The sequence below is a fragment of the Gadus chalcogrammus genome, chromosome 6, assembly GCF_026213295.1.
Source record: "Gadus chalcogrammus isolate NIFS_2021 chromosome 6, NIFS_Gcha_1.0, whole genome shotgun sequence".
NCBI classification, from domain to species: Eukaryota; Metazoa; Chordata; class Actinopteri; order Gadiformes; family Gadidae; genus Gadus; species Gadus chalcogrammus.
The window spans coordinates 14,810,618-14,832,548 of NC_079417.1; the positions used below are offsets into that span (position 1 = coordinate 14,810,618).

General features: G+C 42.0%; 2 protein-coding genes across 3 annotated transcripts; one reads left to right on the top strand and one right to left on the bottom strand.

Moving 5' to 3' along the window:
- Positions 1-1,049: 1,049 nt before the first annotated feature.
- Positions 1,050-13,256, bottom strand: rab3c (RAB3C, member RAS oncogene family). Of its 2 annotated transcripts, none has more exons than XM_056592929.1 (5): positions 13,124-13,256; positions 11,308-11,532; positions 8,000-8,118; positions 4,560-4,684; positions 1,050-3,812 (listed from the first exon to the last, which is right to left on the bottom strand). In XM_056592929.1, exons 1-5 carry the CDS (start codon positions 13,139-13,141, stop codon positions 3,622-3,624), a joined length of 678 nt encoding a protein of 225 aa, XP_056448904.1. In that variant the 5' UTR covers positions 13,142-13,256; the 3' UTR covers positions 1,050-3,621. The 2 variants fall into 2 exon arrangements, with proteins under 2 accessions (XP_056448904.1, XP_056448905.1); XM_056592930.1 differs by lacking the exon at positions 13,124-13,256 and adding an exon at positions 12,303-12,389.
- A 2,500-nt stretch (positions 13,257-15,756) lies between these two features.
- On the top strand, positions 15,757-21,682 carry plk2b (polo-like kinase 2b (Drosophila)). The gene is made up of 14 exons (XM_056592887.1): positions 15,757-15,994; positions 16,096-16,203; positions 16,303-16,419; positions 16,594-16,723; positions 16,917-17,100; positions 17,411-17,609; positions 17,770-17,917; positions 18,297-18,388; positions 18,683-18,815; positions 19,057-19,137; positions 19,410-19,569; positions 19,964-20,093; positions 20,256-20,366; positions 20,628-21,682. The coding sequence occupies exons 1-14, from the start codon at positions 15,815-15,817 to the stop codon at positions 20,817-20,819; spliced, it is 1,965 nt and encodes a 654-aa protein (XP_056448862.1). The 5' UTR covers positions 15,757-15,814; the 3' UTR covers positions 20,820-21,682.
- The last annotated feature ends 249 nt before the right edge of the window (positions 21,683-21,931 follow it).

The window sequence follows — 21,931 nt, forward strand, 5'->3', positions numbered from 1 at the left end:
ATACTAATATTTGGAACACAATCCTTTATTCTAATTTATGAAATGACTCTTCCAAAAATTCCAGCAAATAAATCGATTAGAAGAACCACACATAATAGGTGAATTATTTTCATACACTCTGCTGTTCTTCACACCGGTGCAGTGATCTTCTGGGTGTAGCCTACGAAATGTTTCTCAACACAGGAAAACACGACTAAATCAGAGATTCATATTAATGTGTGGCATTTCCCATTAAGCATGCGTGCCCTGGAATTATTTTCCACTAACCCTGAGAAAGTGTCCGCGCTGGCCAGTGCCAGAGGGAGATGCTCGGGATGGGAAAAGCCATAGCGCCGTACCGCTGGCCGGAAGCCCGTTATATGTCACATCCTTTGCCAAGAGAGAGGTTATTAACCACAACCACCTCATTTGTTGAGCTAGAGAGTCCGATTTTATGGTCAGATTAGAATGCCTGGTTCCTTTATTGACAGAAAGAGTTTTGTCATGGAAGCAGAGCCACAAGCTCTGATCCATTTGATTACCTTAGCATCCAGTTAGCTCTGTCACAGCCCCGCTGTTAAGTAGCCATCCCTCGCTTTTACTCAAGCTTTGCCACCTGGTACTTAAAGTTAGATTTTTGATTTCGGTGTCCCAAAACATACATTGTTAATACAATTGTAAAGATCATATAGGCCTATATATATATATTTTTTTTTTAACATCAGTTACAAATTTAGATATTTTTTAATCTTAGTGCGAGTGACTGCATATCCTTTTAGTCAGTGAGGTCAATCCACTTTTATTGTAAGACTAGAGAAATATTAAAGGGCCCCTATTTTACAATTTAATAATCGACTCTGGCTACATCACATATGGGAGGCTCCACCACCCAGATTATGATCGATAGATCGTCCTTCACTGCTATACCAATTGGTTACCTGATCCATCCCTAGGCCTACATCTGGGCGGACACTCCCACTGATGTCCGTCATGTGACTACCACCGCATCCCCTCTGCACCAAATGGATCACACCAAGGGACCAAATAAGAGGAAACAAGACACCCATGAATATAATTTATTTCCTATCATCTCACAAACATACTTATTACATTGCTTGCACTCTTAGAAACAAATATGTAAATTATTCAATATTATATATGACAAGAGCAACAGTTCTGGCCCCCTAAGTATTATGTTGTATAACTTCGGCTACTATTAAAACGTTTCTCTGAATTTTTACTTGAGATAAATACTTTTATTTCAATTTATTTCATGGCTATTAGTATACGGTAATAACATGTACACACATACACACGTGTCAAGTACGTGTACAATTATATGAATACACACACACGCGATGGATTTTTTTGAGAATGAAATTGTATCCCTTACTGTGAATGTCCTCTGGGTGGCATAGGGTGTAGACAACATTATATCCCTGACTATCGGTCACATCAACACTGCATTTTGACATTATAATACAAGATCAACCAAAGACCAACAGTTAGCAGGAACAGCATACAGTACGTGAATTTGTATAAAATGTCTACGCAAAGAATACACCGTACATATACTCTATGTAATCACCAAAACACACTCCCAATCTCACACACACACACACACACACACACACACACACACACACACACACACACACACACACACACACACACACACACACACACACACACACACACACACACACACACACACACACACACACACACACACACGCACGCACACACGCACACACACACACACACACACGTTCACAGAGTGAATGGCTGTATTACTGAATGAAGCACACACTCTATAAGAGAGATTACAGTGCATCATTTGCAGTGCCATTCACCAAAGTTTTTCCCACCTCCTGCAGACATAGCTGTCACACTTGGGGAAGGGATAAACTATTTACAGGTATTAATTCAGAAAATATTGCACTTATTGGCCCATTGCATTTCACAGCATGTGCTATGACAATGCACTTATATCCGTAACATAGAGTGATATATTTATATACAATTTTAGAATATAAATTCTACACAGGTCAGTATTGTAGTCATGCATTTTTGGAACCTATATTTATCTATGCAACAAAAAACGGTAAATGCAAAATGACTTCCTATATTGTTTAGTATTAGCATTCTTTTTTTTGGCACTGTATTTTATGAAGTGTTGGTTGTTCTTTGCCTTTCTGACTTTAAAATTTTCTCGAAGACTATATGTTATACTAATATACTAATATGTGGACTTGACTTTTCACTAACACCACTATGAGCTGGCTGCATTAGCCTTGCTGTTTATGCTGTTAGCCAACCGTTTATATCATGAATATCCCAATAGGAAGAGTCAGATAGTAGGATGTATCTTTCTCTGAAAAATATGGATTTTAAAGCCAAAAGTGTGAAATATTGACATTATGTTTGGGCACTTCAAAATTAAACAATGTCTAAGTATATGGCTGTTTATTCCATGACACAGCTGGTCATATATGTTTTCAACTCTTGTTTTTTTATGAATTATTTAGATCCTAAACAGAGGAGTTCAGCCATTCCATATACAGGTTTGGGTGCTTGAATATCTGAGTTCAACCGATTATTTTGGGCAAGGCTAAAAACGGAAGTGCCTTGGCAAAACATCAGAGAAGATTGACACATTTTGTTGGCAGCATGCTCAAAGCATTATAATATAAAGGGTCATATGGGAAACTAAATCACAAACAACTGATTTGTTCATGAACCGATATAGTGGTTAGAAGGTCACAAATCCACGGTAATCAAGTCTATATGACTATTTCTGGGTTCAGTTCAAAACACAAAAGGACAAAGGAAACGAAAGAGAGGCCGTATTGGAGAATTATAAAAAGGCCACTTCTTTTTATCCAAGGTAGATCATTTGAGGGCAGAAACAGAAAATGTACACCGATGGAGTCACACACAGAACTCATGCAAACCCACACACGATACAAACATCCACACCACACCACACATTCAATACACTGGCACGAGGCGCTAAACAATGTCACAATGTACTATACAATGAATCATATATTTGGCAGATTGAAATCATAAACTGAATATAGTTTAAATAAATCTTTAGATTGAATGCAAACAAAACGTTTGTTGACGAGACCAAACTTGAAGTGATTGAATGAAATTAATGCACTGACTGGTTGACTCTTGTTTTATAGCTATTCTACAATGGCTAAATTATGCATAAATATATAAATATTTATGTATATATGTTTTCCTATTATTACTTAAAGCTACTTAGCTAACAAGCACACTAAGTAGTCGCGATTTGAGATGAGTGTGACTTCTCTAACATTTGTATTTTCTATATATATATATATCGATGTTTCCTACATATCCATAGCCGTGTCTAAAAAGGTCTGTGTGTTTGCTTGATTATTTGCTCATGATACAAGGGGTCGTCAGATAAATACATCACGGGATGAGACCAACTACTAAAGAGAGCGTGAACCTTAGACCGGAGAGCATTTCGGTACACGAGGAACGATTAGTGCACTAATAGTGCAACGAGCGCGACAATAACCCTGCACGCTTTGTACGCTTTTTTACCGTACCCCTATATAACCCCACCTACCCTCCCGACCCCTGTGTGCCCCCTAGTGGTGACTACTAACAGTTGCACCCTTGCTGCTGAAGGGGCGGGGCGCTGTCGCTCAGCTTGGCGGTGGGGGCCCCCGTGGTGACGGCCGGGTCCGTGTCCAGGCTCTCCGACATCTTGTCACAGATCAGGTCCACCAGCCGCTCGAAGGTCTGCTTCACGTTCACGTTGTCCTTGGCACTCGTCTCAAAGAACTCAAAACCTGGAGGACGGAACAGCGGATGGAACAGATTGTAGAACGACGCTCTACTGAAGGTGCTGTAGGTAAGATTCAACAGGTTTAACTTGAGTGTTTTTAGTTTTGCCGTTTTCGTTTTTTTAGAAACGGCATAACGATCCGTCCGTTCTTGCTGGGTGGAGTCCTCCGTGAGAATATGTGCTTTGGGTATGAGCCAATGTGCATTGGGAGCGGTCTGAAATTTTATTTCAACCTGCTCCCAGAAAATGTCTGACCAATCCGGACCTCTCTTCCATGATTGGTTTGGGGAATCCATGTCTCCTCAATGGCGGATAAGGGAGGGAGCAACGAGGGAGGGGACGATGTTCGAAGTGACAATATGTTACTTACTTCCACTCTGTTCTGCTCTCTCTCTTGACTACCCTCAAACCTTATATACAGCCTCTTTAATTGGATTGTGCAGGAGAAATTGCTTTTCACTTAACTGCAACCACAAAAAATATAAGCTATACATTGAACAGCATTAGTCCAACAGTGTAGGACAATATTATATAGGGCTACTTTTTAGTCATTTTAGTGGATGAATCCAAAATATTGGTTTACAATTTTTCTTTTTAGATTGAATGCATTTTCAAGGTGCAGCCAGGGACTACAGGCAGACTGCAGAAAACGTTTTGGCAAGGAGACAAACACCGGAATCACCGTCACAACCAGAATAAATGACTGCATTAATGAATGGATGAATGAGCGGTTGAGCGTTCCTGAGCCTACCCAGCTGTTCTGCAAGCAGCCGGCCGCTGTCCACTGAGACCACCCTTTCCTCGTCCATGTCACACTTGTTTCCTGCCAAAACCACCTGAGCGTTGTCCCAGGAGTAGGTCTTTATCTGGGTGGCCCTGTAAGCACACACACACACAGACACAATGACCACAAAAACTCTCATGGAATCAAATCCCTTGAAACATTTCCTTTCACTTCTAAGCGGATATGGTTTGGATGTGGCTTCTAGACTTTGCAACAAATGTATGTGGGTCATTTGTTTATTTTGTAAATTGTCACAAAGGTTTAATATTCAGATACAATAGGGCTTGTCCCTCAGAATGCATAATTTGTTGGGGAAACTCTGCCGTATTAAGAGGACTGTAAAATCCTTAATTATTTTTTATATACTGTAACCTAAGCTAATTAAAACGTTGTTTTACCAGGTCATGCATGAGAAATGCCGTGGGAGTTTCACATACAATAAATGTCTCCCCATAATGACAAATCATTTCACGGTTAATGACTAAACACTGACCTAAAACACAGTACGACCGACACGATTGCTAACATTCAAATGCTCCTATGCTTCCAAAATGGAGGCATCCATTGCACTGCATCGTAAGGAAATTCAAAGAATAATCATGTACACACTGCTTTTCTGTCAGTCAATGAACAGAGTATATTTTGTTATGTCTGCTTTCACATAAGATATAAACCATTGAAACAATTATAATGTTGCTTGAAAACGTGTTTATCACTCTAATGCTCTCATGCCAGAAACTGCTGGCTAAACCCAGGGTGAGAGAGTGAAAAAGAGAGAGGGGGACAAGAGAAAGAGTTACATAGAAATACAGAGGGAGCGAGAAGGAGACACAGGAGTGAGGGAGGGAAGGGTGGGTATGAGATTCAAAGAGAAGACAGGTGAGAGAGAAAGAGAGACAGGTGTGAGTGAGGGAGGAAGGGGTCAAAGAGAAGAGGGAGAGGAGTAAGATAAAGAGAGAGAGGTATGAGGGAGGGAGGAATGAGTATAGGAGTCGAAGAAAACAGAGGGAGACAGCGGAGTGGGAGAAAGAGACAGGAGTGAGAGAGAGGAGTGAGTGTGAGGTTCAAAGAGAAGACAGGAGTGAGAGAGAGGAGTGAGTGTGAGGTTCAAAGAGAAGACAGGAGTAAGAGAGAGAGAGACAGGAGCGAGAGAGGGAAGAGCGAGTATAGGAGTCAAAGAGAAGTCAGGAGTGAGAAAGAGACAGGCATCAGAGAGGGAACTGTGAGCATGAGAGTCAAAGATGAGACACGGGTGAGGGAAAGAGAGTCAGGAGCGAGAGAGGGAGGAATAAGTATGAGTCAAAGAGAAGTCAGAGGAGTGAGAGAAGGAGGGATGCAGCTCGCTGTATCTGCAAACAGACGGAGAGAGGGGGAGAGCGAGAGACGCAAACACAGAGAGAGAAAGGGCTCAGCAGGACGCTGGCAGACATCTCTAATAGAGTTTCAGAAGTGGGTCATTTCACAACCAACGGCTGATCAAATCCACTGTGACCGAACACCAAGGTGAAACCACGTCTCGCCTCTCTCGAATACATGAAGATTCAAGACATTAATTTAATACATACACAATGGTTGATATCACCTCCGGGGTGAAGAGGAATATGCATCGACGTTCTGTCTATCTTTCAATGTCCCAATGTACTGGGCCTTAGATGAAGACGGCTTGCTATTTTCTGTCTTTGTCACGGACAGGAAATGCGTACGTCACAAGCTTATTCAGGCACAGTCAGGGAAGGAGCTGTTGCTATGGAAACCATTTTTTTCTGCAACCTTGTCACAATGAACAAGGCGAAGCAAAAAGTGGAATAAAAGCCTCTGGCAACTGGGGGAAAAAAAGGAGGACCGAACTTTAGCGAGAGAGGGGGGGGGGGGAAATCCACTTATTCTCTGTGTCTAATGCCGCTGGATGTGTGCATTGTGTAGTATGTAAGCACACAGAGAGGGTTTATGGATTTAAAAAATGCCAACCCCTTACCTGATGCTAACAAGAGTCACATTGAGATAGAGTAACTGTTAGCTTCTCCTTGTTCCTTATGTAAGATAGCACTTTCATATTGCTTTTCACCGTATCAAATCTCTCTTCTTGACATATACATTTCCTTTCATTCATATCAGAGGAGCAGTGGAGTCTAAATGTTTAATATCCTATGAGAGTATATATAGACCGAAGTGGAAAAATGACTTAATGTGTGCAGTGATTGTAGGCCCCTATTATTAGGTCATTATATATAGTATTATTAGGGCTATGGGACAAAACAAATTAAATTAACTTGATTGACTAACTCCAAATATTATGTGCAAATGATTTCCTCATTTGTCATATATTCATAAAGATCAACAATCCATTCCACAACCCGTATCTCCTCATTGGATGGCAGAGAGGGGAAGGAAGGAACAAATTCATTAACCATCTATTTAAAAAGAAATAAATCCTTCAAAAATGTTCTCACAAGATCGCTATTTCTGTCGAAGAATCTGCCAACTCAACCGACAGACGGTTGCAGAGTCTGGCTGAATTTAGACCTTTAATCTATGAATATCTAAATATTTCATCCCTGAATGCATCATGGTATGTCAGCAGCATTTGGGCTCGGCCCAGAGAGCCAGTGCTCCGCTCTGCTAGCTACAGCGTGTGACTCATACACTCGCCGCAGCCGTGACCTTGAGGGGTGAACGTCCCTATGGGCCGGAGCAGATGCATAGATTATCGTTGCTCTTTCATGTCAAAGAGGATATAGGAGAATGGGAAATGGAATAAGAGGAGAAGGAAAGAGGGGGAGAGGGAGGGAGGGAGGGAGAGGGAGGGAGGAAGAGAGAGAGAGAGAGAGAGAGAGAGAGAGAGAGAGAGAGAGAGAGAGAGAGAGAGAGAGAGAGAGAGAGAGAGAGAGAGAGAGAGACAGAGAGAGAGGGACAGCGATAGAGAGGGAGAAGGAGGTAGAGGAAGGGGGAGGGGAGAGGGAAGGGAAGCTAAAGAGAGAGGGAGAAATAGGCAGAGAGGGACTGAGGGAGGGCGAGAGATAGAAAGAGATGAGGGTAAGAGACAAAGGGCAAGAGATGATAGAGCAGGAGGGGGAGAAAGAAGGAAATGGACCTCACCCATGTGAAACAGTGAAATCAATACCTAGCTTACAAGACCTGCGGATAGAACGGAAGGTCAGCTATTTAAATCTGTTCCAGAGAAGGAATCTCATAGTGTTCTTGGGGGGGGCGGGATGTCGCTTCATTACATTAGCAGGAGGAACCGCCGCCTCTTTTCATTGGATGATTTAATGGACAGACCCATAAAGATTAATTACTACGGGCAGTCACTCAGTACAATCACACTGCGCAGCAGGGACAGGGAATACCCCCGACACACCAAACACAGTTTGTTCATGTGATCCGAGGAGGTTAGGAGGACGCCTCACCAGTCCTGCACGGCGCCAAACGACTCCTCGTTGGTGATGTCATACATCAGGATGAAGCCCATGGCGCCGCGGTAGTACGCCGTGGTGATGGTCCTGTACCTCTCCTGGCCGGCTGTGTCCTACAGAGAGAGCACATGGCCCCGGCACAGCGGGGGGTTGAATGGGTGAGGCCAACACGCTAAATGGAAAAAGGTGCATTGCATCTCCCCCACTGTGAGGGCTAGCAGTTGGTCAGGTGATGGGCAACGGCAGGCAGAAGAAACACAGAGGGGCCGCACAGCGTGTTCTGATGTCCCCGCATGGCTTGATGCTGCGGCATGTTCTGATGTCACAGTTGGTTGTGGTTGTGGTTAATGTCACAGGATGGTCTAACGTCACGGCCTTTATGTCACCTGTGTGTAGTGATGTCACTGCATATTCAACGATAGATATACTGTGATGTCCCAGCAGGTTGTGATGTCACAGATTGTCAGTATGTCACAGCATGTTATGATGTCCCGGCCGGTTGTAATGTTTGGGCAGATGGCGTATGTCACAGTAGATGGGGATGTTCCAGGACTGCAGCAGAAGATGAATGGATTTAAAGGAAATCTATGTGTGTAGCCATTTGGTAATGGCTACATCACATTACGAAAACATTAAATCAACCCCAAAACCTGTGCCTGTGTGGTTTGGATGGGATTTTAATATGATTTAATTGATGCCCCTTGGGGAACCAAGCCCTCATTACACCAAAACATCTGAATACACATCATGCTGCACATTACGTGTGCATTGTTGACATTGGTTGTACTTACTATGAATACTTCACTTAGTTGACTGAAGCAGGTTGTATTTCCTTACAGTACTGAACACATCTGAATACATTAGCAATGATATCATTAAATCCATATTACCACAGAAATATACAATATGTCTCATCTGTGACCTTTTCTATTTTGGTCGCTTGCATGTCTTGCAAACCACAATAAAACAAAAATAACATGATTACCTCCATTCCAGTGCTATGTATGGACAATCACCTGTCAGTGGTTGTTGATTTATATTTATATTTCTCTTTAATCTATTAGTGTTTATTTATTATATAGGATGAGTGTTATTATTGATAGTATATCAGTGGATGGATTCTGTTATGCACTGAGTGAGGACTGCAGAATTGTACTGAATGGAAGAAGCAGAATGCAACGTAATTTCTCAGCGCTATGCATAGCTGTTAAACGTAATCTCTACAGGATACAATATGCTGTGTTTGCTAGCTGTGGTCTGAACATGGATGTTACATGGTGCCTGTTTTAGCCTAAGGACCTATCTGACCTTCACAACATGGAGTAGAACCTCATTGCTTGCTATCTCATACACAGTGAAATGTAAGGACTGGTGTTAACAAGAAAGCTGTGTTTATGATGTGTGTGTGTGTGTGTGTGTGTGTGTGTGTGTGTGTGTGTGTGTGTGTGTGTGTGTGTGTGTGTGTGTGTGTGTGTGTGTGTGTGTGTGTGTGTGTGTGTGTGTGTGTGTGTGTGTGTGTGTGTGTGTGTGTGTGTGAATTAAAAACAGGAACTAGGAATATGACAGATTAAGGCTTTCCTTCACATATCATCATTGAGTACTAATCCTATTCTAGTTTATTTTTTGTTGTAGTCTTTGTTTGTTGTTAAATAACAATGCATTCATCTTGGCCTTTCCTCTTGTCTGAATTTTAAACAATTCCATATATTTCATTAACCCAATCGATTCCGGCCAAAGGTCTTGACAATGACATGTTTATTTCCGGTCTCATTCCGTGAGCAGCCTCGCTTGCTTCTTAGTTAGAGCAAAAACTGCAGATTCCAGTGATCAGCATCTTCTTTAGCAGGAGGTTTTTCCAAGAGGCTTTTAAATCTAATGAGTTGAGGTTGACGGTTGACATAGCACAAACTTCTCTATGATTTATCGCTGTGACACTTAGAATGAAATTAGCCAATACCCATCGCCTTAAGGCCATTTAAGTCTCTCTCTCTCTCTCTCTCTCTCTCTCTCTCTCTCTCTCTCTCTCTCTCTCACTCCCTCTCTCTGTGCTACGGCTTTAGTGGACCTCGTATGACTGACGGTTCTAAACACCCACAGCAGCCAGAGAGGAGCTGAGTGCCAGCCAGGCGGAAGGCCCCTGGACGCCCTGTATTCATGGAGGGATAGCAGCAGATGGAGGGGAGGTAATAAGGTGGATCTACACACAGAATCAACATGGCAATGGTTAAACAACCACCCCCACACTGCCACTGAGGTGTCGGGAGACATTTCATTTCACTAGTCACTAATTAAAAAAGACGTTTTCTCAGTTTCCAATAGGCACAATCGCATTTGGGGGAAGTGTTGCGTCTGTGTTCCTCCCTGCTGTTTGCCGAGCTAACACTTCCTTGCCTCCCGTCAGCGATGGAGAGGATTCCATCTGTCTACGTTTTTTGTATTTTTGTAGATTGACATTTACATGACAACACGGTTTGTATTGATTTAACGTAAAAAAGGCATTTTGGAGATATGTCATAGCTTTTAAATATATCAATTCAATATCCTTCTCAGAATATACAAACAAAATACAATTTATATCAGATTTTCAAGGGAAATGCCTTAGCATTTGGTTATTTAATTTAGCCTTGAAGTATTGTTATAAGGAATACTACTATTCCTTATACCTTATTACTATCATGAGATAGTTCATCCTCTTCATCTTATATCAGATATAGTTTAGAGTTAAGAATGATTATCTGAGTGTAATATGTTAGAAATGGCAGAGCTGTCTGTCAGCTATTAGTGAGTGACATGCGCTGTGAGAATGTCTGTTTTGAATTTGTGTCTGCCTCTCTATGAACCAGTTCAGAATGAAACTGGTCCCAGCTCATCAGGGCATTTCTCACCTTTCTTTCTGATCCGTAGGACATGTATTATGAGCACTGCAACAAGTACGTAGTACTCTTTTGAGAGAAAAATGTGTTAACTTTAACCAGAAAATGTATATTCTATTAATTATATATATTTTGGACTGATTATTAAAAATTGTGGTGTACAGCTGTTTTCAGTAGTCTGTGCTATGGTAAGAGCAATGGAAACACAGCCAGAATGATGAAGAATCGTCATATAGGGTGTTTTTATAGTTGAGGCATTCAGCCTCAGTTTGTAAATGCAATTATTCTGTGTTAAGGTTCAGGTGCCATAGATAATGTATGCATAGCAAGATTCATAGCGTGTGTTATACAACAACTCATTACCTATAATAGCATGTGATCTGAAACAAAGCATTTGACCTGTAATGTAACCCACGGCCGTCCACTTACCCAGATCTGTAGTTTGATCCGTTTGTCGTTCTTGTAGACGGTTTTAACTTTGAAGTCGATTCCCACGGTGCTGACGAAGGCGGAGGTGAAGGCGTCGTCAGCGTAGCGGAAGAGGAAGGACGTCTTTCCTACGCTGCTGTTGCCAATAATCAGCAACTTGAACATGTAGTCAAAGTTCTGGTCCCCTCCCTCTCCCTTCCCTTTTGCATCCTGAGTGGCAGCCATCTGCAAACACAACAAGGCTTTGATTATGTTACATTATAACAAAATGGAATGAGTAGTAAATCATTTAGCCTGGGGGGAAAAGCCCAGGAGAAAAGGACCATTTTGAATGGTTAAATTTGAAAAAGCTTCATTAGAGCGTTTAGATGCTTTATTATTTAGATGCTACTTATTTGTTACTTAATGTTTTGTGGATATTTTCAATATCTTATTTAGTAAAATTGAATTACAAGGTTATATATATATATATATATATATATATATATATATATATATATATATATATAATCTTGTAAAAAATATTTTGCAAACGCTTTCCATCAAATTGTGAATGGAGACAGCGTGAAATGGCATATATAACCGTCCTACTTGCTGAGAGGAGAGTGTTTACACAATGCATCTGTGGGCTACTGAGCCTATGTCAAGGCTGAAGTGAGATGCATGAAGCAGGCTCAAGCCACAGCCTACAAAAGAAGCCGGATCACCGTACTGTACATCCAGCACAATCCAACGTTGCATCCGTATGTTAAATATGGCCTGAAAATGATTTGGAACACGGATGTGTATAGTATACAGACACGTCTATATACACACACACAATATCCGTTTCTTCGTGGCTTAACAATACGATCTTAAAGAAGGAATGCGGCCTGTTCGGCCACGGAACAGCAAGCAACGGTTGAGACAAGCAAATACATTTCGGACGTAAGGTCATTATTTCAATTGACAAAATGATTTCACATGAATGAACTCAACATCACATTTCAACTAACCTGCTTCGAAGGCCTTGGCGTGATCTGTATCTGTCTTTTTGCGTTTATTTTTTGCAGAATACGACTAATTGTATACGTAATGCAGGCGTTGGTTTAGGCACCGACAATTTCAGCACCTGGGAGCTGTCCCCTTTGGTTCGGCTCTGGCACGCGCCGCTGACGAGGGTACGCGCGAATGATGCGCGAAGGAGGTCGGTAGATCAAAGGGTCTGGACGTACAGTGGGCGGTACCCCTCGCTGTTACCAACCAATCACTGATTCCAACGTGCAGTGGCCGGTCATTTCGCCGTTACCACCCAATCAGTGATTGGTTGGCAACAGCGAGCGGTACCGCCCACTGTTCTTTCAGACCATTGGATCTAGCAACTGCCTTGAACGAACAGCGTCGAAAGCTTCATTCAAACGTCACTGAAAACAAGATGGGGGCTGTAGTTTTTCAAGATTCGTTGAATACACAGGAAAAACACAACCTAAATACAATTATGACCACACTTTCCAGCATGCATTGCTGTGTCAACAGCTGTATAATATATGCTTAGAGCATTACAAAATAAACGAATCGTTCATAATTTACATCCTTATTTGCTGTCTATCTGTTTGCACCCTATGAGGAATAACAATATTTGTCCGTTTTTTGTTTTTATGAAAAGAAGCCTACAATACGTTGGCTAGTTTGTGCATAATTTATAGCCTAAAAAAGCCCTGTTTGGGATAACTCTTTTCCCTTAACCGTCTTTGATTATTCGCCTCCTTGTTTGATGTGCACTGTTTATAGCCTTTTTCGCACAGGAGAACACAAACTAAAATCTGAAGCGTCTTACCTTCCCATACAAGTCCATCCTATATATTAGTCCAGTGTATATGCTATTTCCAAATGTGGAAAGTTTAAATGGAATAACGTGCAAGTAAGCTATACAAAAAACATTCGCCCCGACACGATTATGAAAAATAATCAATTCGTGAAACCAATAATGGCCTGGTTCCGTTTGCGTCACGCTCAGTGTTTCTGCCAGCTCCCTCCCATCCACTTCTCCGGAGAACAAACACAAGCGGCTGAGCACATAGAAAACTGGCCATAATTGTTTCGAGGCCATTTGAGCAAACCATTGCGGGTCATGGCCTGCTGGTGTAACTAACTACATTCGAACTAATATAGGACAAATCATTCCACGGGGTTGGTGAGGCCCTTCTTTAGTTGTTTTGCTCCCATGTATATGGTTTATAGGCCCTGCGTGTGTTGTGGTGTAGGTGTATGTGTGGGGCCGTGTGTTGGTTTCTGCTGGGATGTCGGCCGCATTGCCTATACGAATCATATCCTGCACTTAAGAGCACCCACTGGGCCGTGGACGACACCATTGCGTAACAGCCCTTGTCCGCAACTGGAGATCATTTGAGGTGACCGTTGTATCAACGTTGAGAGGTACACTCGGGCTTGCCTTGACGTCGGGTTTCACAGTGGGCATCATGTAATTTCCATTGCAGCCTGACGTATATGATGTGGACTGGAGAACATATGCCAGCCTGGCAAAAAGACTCTTTAATGAAAAAGAATATAATATTTACCATAATTGTCTATGATCAATGTAGGCCGGCGTAAATATGATCTAAGGATAATCATGTGGGCATCTTGTTGTCATGCCTATCGTTCATATACAAAGGGTCCCAGGTGTAGCTAAAATGTGCAATTGTTTAATTAGCAGCAATGTGTGAGCTATACAATGGGTTAGACCGTTGTGAGACATCACCCCACTGAAGATGTGTTTGTATAATGTACTTCAATCATTTTGTCCAGTTGTTTGAAAATCGAATGAAATATGCTATAGGTTAAAACATGTAGTTCTGGTGAAAAATGTGTAGAAGGCTAAATTTGCAGAAATGAAATCAAATCAAAAATCAAATAAGTGCCTACTGATCCAATACAATAATCAATATTAAGAGATCCTTCCTTTTTTTATCGTACGAAAATCATGCATTTGTAATAATACACTCAGGAGGCCCTAATTCAGAGCATCACTCCACTATTGGACTTGTGATAGCATGGGGTATACCCTTGGATATTGAGAAGATGAGCTGTAATGTAGAAATGTTGCAATCATTACTATCAGGAAGAAATTCAGAAACCGAGCACTAATAAAACACACGGCCCATTTAACGTCTTTCTATCTATTTCTGTATCAGAAATATAGTTAAAAAATTATGTTCAGTTTACTGTATTATTTTGGAGAGCCCTATTTAAAAAACGTCTTACTCGTAATGCTTGGTACATTAGAGTATTTAGGCTATAATCTCTCGGCATTTGATAATTAACTGGCAGATTATTTTGTTTAATCCTCATTGTGCACATCATTGGGCAAGCACTGAATTACATCGGCTTTCAGCCAATGAGCAACTACATATATGACTCTCCTGCCAACCACTTACCAAGGGAGAGTATCTACACTACACACAATATTATTATATAATATAGTTTCCATCCATCATTAAATACAGTATATTCATGTAATATGATGTAAGTGGAACCGATGATGACGTAAAATCAAAGAGCCTCTATTGGTTGCGTTTTCTAACAGATATGTGCTATGCTATAACTTGCACAAGCCAGTGTTCCATTTTCTCTCGACCTTCTTGCATTTGTGAGGTACAATTCAGTTTGATGATCTAATGATGTTTCCCATTATGCTGTTGCGACCTCCAATATTCGATGAGATGTGTTCATAACTTAGTTGCCTGTCACGTTGACACCCATGTTGTTGCACAATCCCTATGTTGAGTGAAAAAAGAACAACTGGTCACCAGTGTTTCTTGTGCTGTGAAACATTTTCATTATGTTTATTCTGTTAACGAAATAGCTGCATAATGGGGCTCTTACCATGAAACCTGTCTACCAACTCTCAATCACGAGAGATACTGAAGAAACGATTAAAAGTGTCTCATATAAGGCTATCAGCTTTGTGTGGTGCATCACCTTGTCAGTCCACATGCTGGCGCTGGTGGTCTAAAGTGATTTTTGACAACTAAATCAAGGCTTCAACCTGAACAGACCATCATTCTCTGCCTCTGCGTTTTTGGACCTTAGGTTTAGAACAATGAAAGTGATGTATGCATGCACCAAACAGCACACATCTCTCTAAATATATCTTCATCTACCAATATTAGTCATATGTTTTTATCGGGATGATGGCTACATCGTTGGATATTAGGAGTATTCTAGTATTTACCAAAAAAGATTGCTTTGTGATATCGTGTGAAGGCTACACATAATAAAATTAAAACTACATAACACTTTCCTAACTTATAGCATTTTAAGATCAGTCAGCACAATCGCATCGAGAAAGCCACATCTCTGTGCGGGTTAGAATCCTGCTAGTCAATGGACGTCTATAGCAGCTCTTGGGACTCATCACGTCGTGACGTCGGGAAGAGGGAGGGCCACTAGTTGTGTGGAGTATAAAGCCATCGACAGCGTCTTCAGAAAACATTCTGTACACCACACTCGAATTGGTTGTCCCTCTATGGAATTACTGAGGAATATCGGGACTCCAGCCACAAATAATATGTGCGAGTCTACGACGAGGTCCTGCGAACCTCGCAGGAAGAGATCAGATGAACGCAATGTGCCTTCAGAGATGGCCAGAATAATCACGGACGCTGCCACTGGGAAGTGCTACTGCCGTGGCAAAGTTTTGGGAAAGGTAGTTTTGGCAGATAGCATCATATACATATTTTTTTTAACTAACACGATGAGGGACGTTATATAAACATTCAAAATTCATCATACTTGTTCTCTTTCTAGGGAGGTTTTGCAAAATGTTACGAGATGACAGACCTCTCCACGAGCAAAGTTTACGCAGCCAAAATCATTCCCCACACGCGCGTCTCCAAACCTCACCAACGGGAAAAGGTAAGCGCGCTGCTGTGCTGATTGCATTGAGACTGTTGATCAATAAGCACCTTACAATTTCGGTTGGAACTTATAATAATGATGTTTTCTTTTTACCAGATCGACAGAGAGATCGAGTTGCACAAGGTGCTCCATCATAAACACATAGTGCACTTTTATCACCATTTCGAAGACAAGGAGAACATATACATTCTGTTGGAATACTGCAATAGAAAAGTGAGTTCTGTTTAAACTGGAGACTGTTGGCTTTTACTCTTCTATATTCCACTGATCTATTCAACACCTGCATTGCGCCAGCCAGATTGATGCTCTCTTATCACATAATGGATAAAAATGTGTGCTATTCCTCAAATCTAATCCTATTTCGTTGTGATTTGTTTTCCTTGGCAGTCCCTCGCCCATATCCTAAAGGCCCGTAAGGTGCTCACTGAGCCAGAGGTCCGTTACTACTTGAGGCAGATTGTCTCTGGACTCAAGTATCTGCATGAACAGGAGATCCTCCATAGAGATCTCAAATTAGGTAAGTGTTTTATGCAGCCATGGCCGAGAAACTCTCTACTCTATATATCAGCATTTACACTTGCAATATTCTCAGCTACTTTTACTTAAATAGGCCGTACTATACTTTTTACTTTTACTTGACTTAACTTTTACTTTCTGGGTCGACCAAGTCTAATACCCACCCCGCCTCCTCCCTTATGTTATTTACCTAGGTAACTTCTTTGTAAGCGAGTCCATGGAACTGAAAGTGGGAGACTTTGGTCTGGCTGCCAAGTTGGAGCCGGCTGGGAACCGAAGGAAAACAATCTGTGGGACCCCCAACTACCTCTCCCCCGAGGTGCTTAACAAGCAGGGCCACGGCTGCGAGTCGGATATCTGGGCCCTGGGCTGTGTGATGTAAGTACAGCGTACTAAAACAATGATTAAAAATGGTAAATGACATGTAAATACAACCGCCAAATAATAATTACAATGTATACAAGTAGCCACACAGTGTTTTATGCAACTATTAAAAATGGATATTCTTGTGTATAATAGCCATATTATTAGTGGGTAGAATACGGCAAACCCTCTAACCCTCTAAATGGAAGATTAGGTTTCCCAAAGATGGATTTCAGTAGATAACCAGTTGGCCTATTGTAATGGCAGAACCTTTCTTAGTCCTAACCATACATTGCCCCCCTCCCTTCCCCTACACCCCACCCAGGTACACCATGCTGCTTGGCAGACCTCCCTTTGAGACCACCAACCTGAAGGAGACATACAGGTGCATACGAGAGGCTCGCTACTCCCTGCCCTCCTCCCTGTCCTCCCCGGCCAAGCAGCTCATCTCCAGTCTGCTGACCAAGTCCCCTGAGGACAGACCACACCTGGACCACATTCTGAGACACGACTTCTTCATCCAGGTGAGACGGCCCACCGCCCTCCACCGCCTCGCGTGCCTCTCCTGTTGTTCCCTGCACCGCGTCACCAAGCGGGTGTCAAACTGGAGCACGCAGACGCACGCTCCCCCGTTAACCCAACACGCCGTTAACACACTGACCCACTTTCTCCTTCCTGCTGCAGGGCTTCAGTCCAGAGCGCCTACCGCCCAGCTGCTGTCACTCGGCACCAGATTTCCATGTCTCCAGTCCTGCCGAGAGCTTCTTCAAGAAGGCTGCTGCGGCGCTATTCGGGGGCAAGAGGGACAAGGTCAAATACTACGAGACTCTGAGTGAGTGTTTCATTACCAGCCAGACCAAGGCGAGCCCCTCAATGAACCACCTTCACAAATGGGCTACACTTACATATTCATTCATGTTTGCAAGGCATAAACATGAACCCCTCAATGAACCACCTTCACAAATGGGCTACACTTACGTATTCATTCATGTTTGCAAGGCATAAACATGACCCCTCAATGAACCACCTTCACAAATGGGCTACACTTACATATTCATTCATGTTTGCAAGGCATAAACATACCATGACTACCGTTACCAAGCTCATTTATTATTCTAGTGTCCGCCCCATGCGTCATTGTGTATTAAGTACAAGGACGCAGGTTGAAGAAACCATGCACTGACGGCATGTCCTTCTGTTGTTCCCGATAGATAAACAAACTAAAGAGGAAGAGGAGATCTACAAACTGCAACATGACCTCAAGAGAACAGCCATCAGCCAGCAGAGCAATCCGCTGCCAGAGGTAAGAGCCCAAGCGTTTGACCTGTATTGAGACGCCTCTGTCTTAAAGAGGTACGATAACAGCAGGTTTAAATGAAAGGCATCATGACGCACAAGGGACCCATATTCATATTATGGCAGGAGAGAGAATCCATAAAAATAGAATCACACAAAGTTATAATTTTCAACGTCTAAGCCCACGACTGTGCATGTGAGTAAGGGCTGAGTCATCCCCGGATGTTTAGTTTTTTCTCCTTTTTTTTTTTTCTACGTTCACATCTTTTCAAACACATCCTGTTCTCTCTTCCCACCTTAGGATGGAAGGCCACTTCCGCCATCTGCCGATCGGTCTGTTGCCGCGGTAACGGAGACCCAATCCCCGACGGCTCCAGATACCATTCGTCTCATTGTCAGGGGCAGCCTGGGGAGCTGCAGCAGCAGCAGTGAATGTATGTCAACAAGTCCATCCTCTCCCTCTCACTACTGATAGATATAGAGTGGATATATATATGCTTTTACCATTTATTCATCGCTGATATGTTTACTGTTCCTGGGGAACCAAGGTAATAGGAGTCTACTAAATGTGGTTAATATAAAGAATACTATTTGAGTGAGAGTCGAAGATGCACTTTCTTTTTGTATTGAAACAGCAGAAAATGTAAATGTTTTTTTCTTTGTTATTTTCCTCAGGCCTGGAAGACAACACAACAGGGAGTGTGGCTGACACTGTGGCAAGTGTCTTCAGAGGATGCATAGAGAACATGCCTAAAGGTGAGCCTACTATACCTTTTCTGGAGTTGAGCTGTTCACAATCATATGGATGATCTAAAACATAAAGTGTACTCATCGGAAAACCACCTCCTGTGTGACTAAATAAATTGTGAGTGAGTGACAGTCTTTGTTCTAATATTGAGAAGAACCCTTGGTTGATCTAAAAATCTTATTTTATGGCACATTAAAAAGTGTTCCAGGAGAGGCTTTCATCTCCTTCCTGAAAGTTGAAGCATATGCTAATGCTGATGTCCTCTTTGGTTCCTCTTCAGCCGCAGATATTCCCAAGGGCTCGGGGAGCAGTCACCTTCAGTGGGTGACTAAGTGGGTGGACTACTCAAACAAGTACGGCTTCGGCTACCAGCTGTCTGATAACACCGTGGGAGTTCTCTTCAACAACGGCACACACATGAGCATACTGCCAGACAGGAAGTGGGTACCATTTTGTTCATTCAATACATTCATGGCAGCGAGTGCTCTTTAGAAGACTCTCTCCATTCTAACCTTTTGTTAAGAGTTTCTTTTTCCTTGAATATGTTAGAATAAACGCATTGTGTTTTTAAGATTCTTTTTCTTTTGGTTTCGGTTTATTTTCTCTCCCTACCAAGCACCACTAAGAGATTTTAGAATGTAGATCCAGCCAGTTACTAGGGTTACTACAATAATATTTATCAGACCTATATTTGCTCAAAAGCAATACTGGCTGCTCTTCCTCATATCCCTACGTATTGCATTTAGAGTCCCAGATATGGTCGACTTTGTTATTATTTGGTTATTCAACTTGTGTATATCGGAGTAGTCAACTTAACCTCCCCTGTTCTTCCAGAACCATCCACTACTACGCTGAGTTGGGCAAGCGCGCCGTCTTCCCGACCTGCGAGGTTCCCGAACACTTTGTGGGCCAGGTGACCGTGCTGAAGTACTTCTCCCACTACATGGAGGAGAACCTGATGGACGTGAGTACTCAGCCCTCATACCACTACTCAGCACCACATTCCATAATTTCTTTCTTTGAATCCCTCTTTTCCGTACCCTTTTATTCAGTGGAAAACCCCTCCCCCCAGTTGGCATATATTGTGTTGTTAATTTGTGGTTGTGTTTCTGTTATTGCATCGCAGGGCGGGGATCTGTTGAGCACGACAGACACGCACATGCCCAGACTCTACCTGCTGCAGTGGCTCAAGTCCGACCGCGCCCTCATGATGCTCTTCAACGACGGCACCTTTCAGGTAAATACAAAAAGAGATCGAAACCCACCTTCACGGCCAGGCATGTTAGGAGTGGTTGACCTAAATAGAAGAAAAAAGGCATGACACACCTTCATTGGCTTATATCGTAGTATCAGTCAATGAAACTGAATATTTGTTTAAATAAGGCAAAGAAATCTAATGTTATGAATCATCCAATGAATCCCAGAGCTCTATTCAGCATGACAAAATACATTTATTGTATTCACAATACAATAACACACCGTCTCTCTCCCTCCACAGGTCAACTTCTACCACGACCACACCAAGATCATCCTGTGCTGCCAACAGGAGGAGTACCTGCTGACGTACATCAATGAGGACCGGGTGTCCACCACGTTCAAGCTCAGTGCCCTGCTCACCTCCGGCTGCCCCAAAGACCTGCGTGAACGCATGGAGTACTCCCTCAGCATGCTAATGCAAAGGAGCAGCTGAACAAAAGCCGAGCGCTTCAGTGTGTTTCAAGAGGAAGAGGAGGGGGAGAGGAAGTCTATGCAGCTGGAAAAGAAAACGTGTTCATCTCACTGGTGCAGTGGAAGCCGAGGCTGATTCATATGAATGAACTATGCATAAAGAAAGGCATGGTATCTTGAGGATTAAGATATGTGTGCAGGATTAATGAGGTGATCACCCACGGACACACCTGGGTGACTGGGCATGAGTGGAAATGAACAAAGATCGACAGAGTTCTGGAGAAGAATGTTGTGCGAAGGGCTAATTCAACTGAGGAAATGGCAGATTTTTGTATGTTGATCGCTGGGGGAGTATGAAGAGGGGAAAGTATGGGACAGTTTATGTCAGAATAAGGAATGTTGGTACGAATGGGAACCCTGTTAGTGCCAGGGCAAAGACGGAAAAGATGCCTGAAAAGAAAAAAGAGAAGGACTGGGCCGGTACCAGCTAACTTGTTAATAATGTTGTGGACCTTTTTTCTGATTTTTTAAAACCAATACATTGGTCAAAGATGCCAAAGCATCACGGAATCAGAGTCATCATGTAAATTATGTACAGAGTGTAAATACAGCCATCTCTGCAGAGCAGAGGTGTGTGTGTGTGTGTGTGTGTGTCTAACTTTGAAACTGTGATTTATTCTTTTCATGTGCTCAGTTCGCCGGACTGGAAAAAATGGGGATAAGTGTGAGGGGAGAGTGACATTTAGAATACAGTACTACAGGGCCCCTGAGGACCCCTTTGGTGCCATTAGCCTTGGTAGAAAATGTGGTAAATAACTTATTGTGTACAAAGTGCAGTATTTATTTATTTAATAAAAGGATTGATTAACAAACATGTTTAGTTGTTGTCATGTTTTTCACTTCAATATTGAAATACACTATGCTATATATATATATATATATATATATATATATATATATATATATATATATATATATATATATATATATATATATATATATATATATATATATATAATATATATATATATATATATATATATATATATATATATATATATATATATATATATATATATATATATATATATTGCTTGAGTGTTGTACAGTCCGAACCAATATTGAATGCAGTCC